Below are 4,468 nucleotides of genomic sequence, written 5' to 3' on the forward strand. Positions count from 1 at the left end.
TTTTTGTATTTTTAGTAGAGACGGGGTTTCACCGTGTTAGCCAGGATGGTCTCGATCTCCTGACCTCGTGATCCGCCCGCCTCGGCCTCCCATAGTGCTCGGATTACAGGCGTGAGCCACCGCGCCCGGCAGAATGTTAGGTTTTTTAACAGCTAGACTCCCAAGACTGTCAGAGTGAGCTTCTCTGAGGAGCGGTGGTCAGAGTCTGACTTTGGACACATTAGTTTGTTGATTGCTGTTAAAAACTACAGGGTGGTGGAGTCTCCCGGCCAGGCTTAGATGGAGGTGTGCAGAGCAAGTCGGGAAACTTGCCCGACTGAGCAGGGAGGCATTCAGACACATCACACATCTGGCACACAGGCTTTTCAACACTGAGGAGCAGCCCTGCGTAAGCTGCGGGCTGGTGGAGTGGGTCAGGCCCAGCCAGGGAAGAATACTCATCACCTATCAGTCTGGGGCATAGCACAAACAGTGAAGCTCCTGGTTGACCCTGAACCACTGGCCAGGCTCAAGGCAGGATACCCAGAATGGTGACAAGCCTTTTTTCTTGCAGAGTTATTCCCAGAACCTGTGTCTTTTGGCCAAGTGTTTCCTTGACCATAAGACACTGTACTATGACACAGACCCTTTCCTCTTCTACGTCATGACGGAGTATGACTGTAAGGGCTTCCACATCGTGGGCTACTTCTCCAAGGTCAGTGCCTGTCCAGGCTGTCCCTGTGCCCTATCCTGAGCCAGGTCCCTTCCCTGACACTCACCTGCCCCCCTTTTCCAGGAGAAAGAATCGACAGAAGACTACAATGTGGCCTGCATCCTAACCCTGCCTCCCTACCAGCGCCGGGGCTACGGCAAGCTGCTGATCGAGTTCAGTGAGTATGTGTGCTGCAGCCAGGGGGTAGTGCACCCATCATCGGTGCCCCATAGGCAGTTGTGCCAGGCTACCGTGATTCTCAACTATGGCTGTGCAGCCCGGTCTCTAGGGGAGCCAGCCAGAAATGACAGTGGCACTCTCCCAGAGTTCTCTCCATTCAGGCTGACTGCCCTGCTTATCTGGGGTAGGTTCTCAGCCCCACAGTTTGCTCCTTGGCCAGGGTTCTAAGTGCCACTCAGCTTTCCCCAAATCTGACTTACATGCTCCTGCCTGGGGCCATGGGCAGGTTAGTGAGCCGCTGGTGCTCATGTATCTGGTAACCGGTGTCCCATGATACAAGTCCTTGGGCAAGGACCAGTGGTTAATGTCCCCAGTTGTCCCCTGAGCTGTGCAGGCAGGTGTCCAAAATGCTGTCAACAGATACACGTAAGCATGGAATTCTCCCTTGCTCCTCATGTCCAGTGAGGTCAGTCTCTTAAAGCCAGAAGGGACTCTGACCTTCATCACACACGAGCTCTTCAGTGCCCTCCCCAACCCTGAGGCTCCTTCGCCTTCTCAGCCTCTTCCCCATCACCCCGCATTCTATCTCACCACTCACTTGGAATAACTAAGCTCTGACCTGAGAAAAGAAGAGGAAGTTCTAGCTGTTTGCCTGGTGAAGACACAGAGGCTTTACTTGATCAAGGTTATGGTCCATTCGTGAAATTTATTGGTTAAGTGATGCCCAGATGGGGTCACATCCTCAGAACTTCTCAGCCTGGTAGCACAAGTGGATGCTTGAAGAAACTCAGTCTTGGAGCTCAGACTGCAATGGAGATGGGATGTGGGTGGGACTACCAAGGGGCTAAGGTCCATTGTGAGAGTGAGGAAGGGCTTCTAGAAGTCACAAACATCCCAGGTCCCTGGTGGGGAGAATGAAGACACTGCCCAAGAGATGTGAAGCCACTCAGGGCTGTGCAGGGTCAGGATCTCACTGGGGACTGCCTCCCAGTGTGCAGCTATCAGCATGAGTTGGAGGGAAACAGCCATGGTGGGGGTCAGTCACCTGGCTCTCAGGAATGGTCTCCCCAACTTGGGAAGCACTTTGGTGCACCTTTTCTCCTTGCATCCTCACAACCACCCAGTCAGGCCACTCAGGTCTTAACAGCAGCTGACACTCCCAAGATCCCAGCTAGGAGGACTGATTTGACTGAGAATTCAAGCATTCTCAGGCCTGGATTAGAGACAGGAATCTGTCCCTACTTCCTTCCTTACATGCCCAGACATGGAGCCTGGGATGGCAAAGGAAAATTGGAGGCACTTTCTTCCCCTGAGCCATTTTCCCTGCATCCCCTGCCCATAAGCCTTCACTGGCCTCTGATCACCCTCGTGGTTGACTGCAGCTGCTCCTCTCAGTGCTCTCATGCCCTCCACTGTGCTCAACTCCCAGGGGAAGAGTGAATACTCGTTAGTTCTTCCTGAGGGAACTGAGGCGCAGAGAGGCGGAGGCCACAGAACTGCCAAGTGGCAGGGCCATGATGGGAACTAGGCAGCCTGCCTTGGCGACCTGTGTTTTTAAATGTTGCTTATGTTCATCTGTGACCTCTTACTCACCCTCTCCTGCTCCATTGCTTTAGGCTATGAACTCTCCAAAGTGGAAGGGAAAACAGGGACCCCTGAGAAGCCCCTCTCAGACCTTGGCCTCCTATCCTATCGAAGTTACTGGTCCCAGACCATCCTGGAGATCCTGATGGGGCTGAAGTCAGAGAGCGGGGAGAGGCCACAGATCACCATCAAGTGAGCCTGGCGCTGCCTACCTGGGGGTACATGGCATGGCCTGTCTGTTCCTGGGCTTTCTCACTCTCTCCTGGGGCTCCTGGGGACAGATGAAGGTCCTCAGGGGACCTGACCTTTGCTCTCCTACAGTGAGATCAGTGAAATCACCAGCATCAAGAAGGAGGATGTCATCTCCACTCTGCAGTACCTCAATCTCATCAACTACTACAAGGTAGGGAGGCAGGCAGGGTGGAGACAGGTGTGTGGGATGCAGAGTGCAGGCCCCTGTGGGCTGGCCACTTGCTGAACCCATCTCGTCTGCCCAGGGCCAGTACATCCTCACACTGTCAGAGGACATCGTGGATGGCCATGAGCGGGCCATGCTCAAGCGGCTCCTGCGGATCGACTCCAAGTGTCTGCACTTCACTCCCAAGGACTGGAGCAAGAGGGGGAAGTGGTGACCAGGCACTGCGCCCTGCAGTGCTAAGACAGCAGGACCGGGGCTGATAGCCCAGCCCGCCCTCACTGCAGCTCCCACAAGGCGCTCTAAGGGAGATGGGGCTGAAAAGCTCGAAAAGGAGGGGACAGGCCTGGCAGGGTCCATTGGTGCCCGGCACCAAGGCGAGCTCAGGGCTCAGGCTAACTCCAAGGTCAGCTGGCCACAGGCCCAGGCCTGCTCTGAACCAGGGACCAGAGGGAGCCAGGCAGCTGTGTACAGTGAGATGGGGGGTGGGGGAGCTCTGTACAGAGGGCTGGTGGTTGTAAAAATTTCTTTTGTAAAGTAGAAGTTGGGGGTGGGGTGGGTGGGTGCTGGCTGCAAAAAATTCTGGCTTCTCTTATCCCCATTGCCCACGGCAATAAATTGTTTCTATATGCCAGAGCCATGCAAGGTTCTTGGGGGAAAGGGGTCCATGCTGGCTTAGGGGCTCTAAGGTGCCCGGACTCACAGGTGCTGTAAAGAGCTCCTTTATTGGGGTGATGGAATCAGTGGTTCCAAAGAGCTGGTTTACTGCTGTGAAGGGATCGCAGCTTTGAATTTCAAGCTCTGGTTCTCAGTCCTCGGGCACCTGTGCGTGAATCTGCAAGAGGAGTCGCCTCTACTGTTGGACTTGTAAGGCAGGGCGGCAGGCTGGCCCCCAGACCCGGGGAAGGACCCAGCTGTTCAGAATAACCCCTTCTAGACATGCTAGGAAGAGGGGTCAGGGAGCTACGCTTCCCACGCACTACCCAGTAGAATCCTCCAGGCTTCGTCTGCCCAATTGTGCTCCCCAGCCCATCCACCCGGGGACAAGACGGAACTCCTCATCTACTCACCGCTGCCGCAAGACTGGGCCAAGTTAGGGCCCCACGCACTTTGGCATCCGGGCCAGGGATGGTCTCCAGACCCCACAAGGTGAAGTGGCTGAAGCTGGCAGTGGCTCCAATGAAGCGGTCCTGAGGAAGGGGCCTGGCTCAGCATCGGGACTACAGCTCCCGCCCGCACCCCCTTTCAACCCTATTCCTTTGCTCACAAAGTCCCGTTCCAGCGGCGACTCTTCTTGGTCGTCAGTCCCGGAATCCTGCAAGGGGTCTGGCTTCCCCATGGACACTTCCTTCTCTTCCGTCACCATCACGTATCCCACGAGGCCAGGCGGCACCGCCACCTCCTCGCCCCGTAGACAGCGGCCCCGAAATGACACTTCGAGTCCTGGAGCGGGAGGCGCAAAGAGCCTCAGGCAGGACCCACACTGGGCCCAGGACCTGAGCCCTGCGGAGCGAGCCCGGAGCTGCCCTCCCGCCACTTCCGGACGCACCACGATCCCCCGGAGCCCAAGAGATGAGGGGCGCGCGGACCGGCGCGGG

The 4,468-nt window shown here is 56.3% G+C and overlaps 2 protein-coding genes across 5 annotated transcripts in view; one reads left to right on the forward strand and one right to left on the reverse strand.

The window, feature by feature from the left end:
- Positions 1 to 3,504, forward strand: part of KAT5 (K(lysine) acetyltransferase 5) — an 8,495-nt gene extending 4,991 nt beyond the window's left edge. For all 4 annotated transcript variants that reach the window (XM_011965195.1, XM_011965197.1, XM_011965194.1 and 1 more), the window contains 5 exons: positions 554 to 694; positions 776 to 869; positions 2,488 to 2,647; positions 2,777 to 2,858; positions 2,953 to 3,504. In XM_011965195.1, coding sequence (XP_011820585.1) covers positions 554 to 694; positions 776 to 869; positions 2,488 to 2,647; positions 2,777 to 2,858; positions 2,953 to 3,087 — 612 coding nt within the window. In that variant the 3' untranslated portion in view covers positions 3,088 to 3,504. The remainder of the gene's footprint in view (positions 1 to 553; positions 695 to 775; positions 870 to 2,487; positions 2,648 to 2,776; positions 2,859 to 2,952) is intronic.
- A 72-nt stretch (positions 3,505 to 3,576) lies between these two features.
- RNASEH2C (ribonuclease H2, subunit C) lies at positions 3,577 to 4,431 on the reverse strand. Its single transcript, XM_011965193.1, has 3 exons — positions 4,138 to 4,431; positions 3,941 to 4,060; positions 3,577 to 3,705 (listed from the first exon to the last, which is right to left on the reverse strand). The coding sequence occupies exons 1-3, from the start codon at positions 4,234 to 4,236 to the stop codon at positions 3,679 to 3,681; spliced, it is 246 nt and encodes an 81-aa protein (XP_011820583.1). The 5' UTR covers positions 4,237 to 4,431; the 3' UTR covers positions 3,577 to 3,678.
- Between the last annotated feature and the right edge of the window lie 37 nt (positions 4,432 to 4,468).

The sequence above is a fragment of the Mandrillus leucophaeus genome, unplaced genomic scaffold (genome assembly GCF_000951045.1).
Source record: "Mandrillus leucophaeus isolate KB7577 unplaced genomic scaffold, Mleu.le_1.0 Scaffold718, whole genome shotgun sequence".
Lineage (NCBI taxonomy): Eukaryota > Metazoa > Chordata > Mammalia > Primates > Cercopithecidae > Mandrillus > Mandrillus leucophaeus.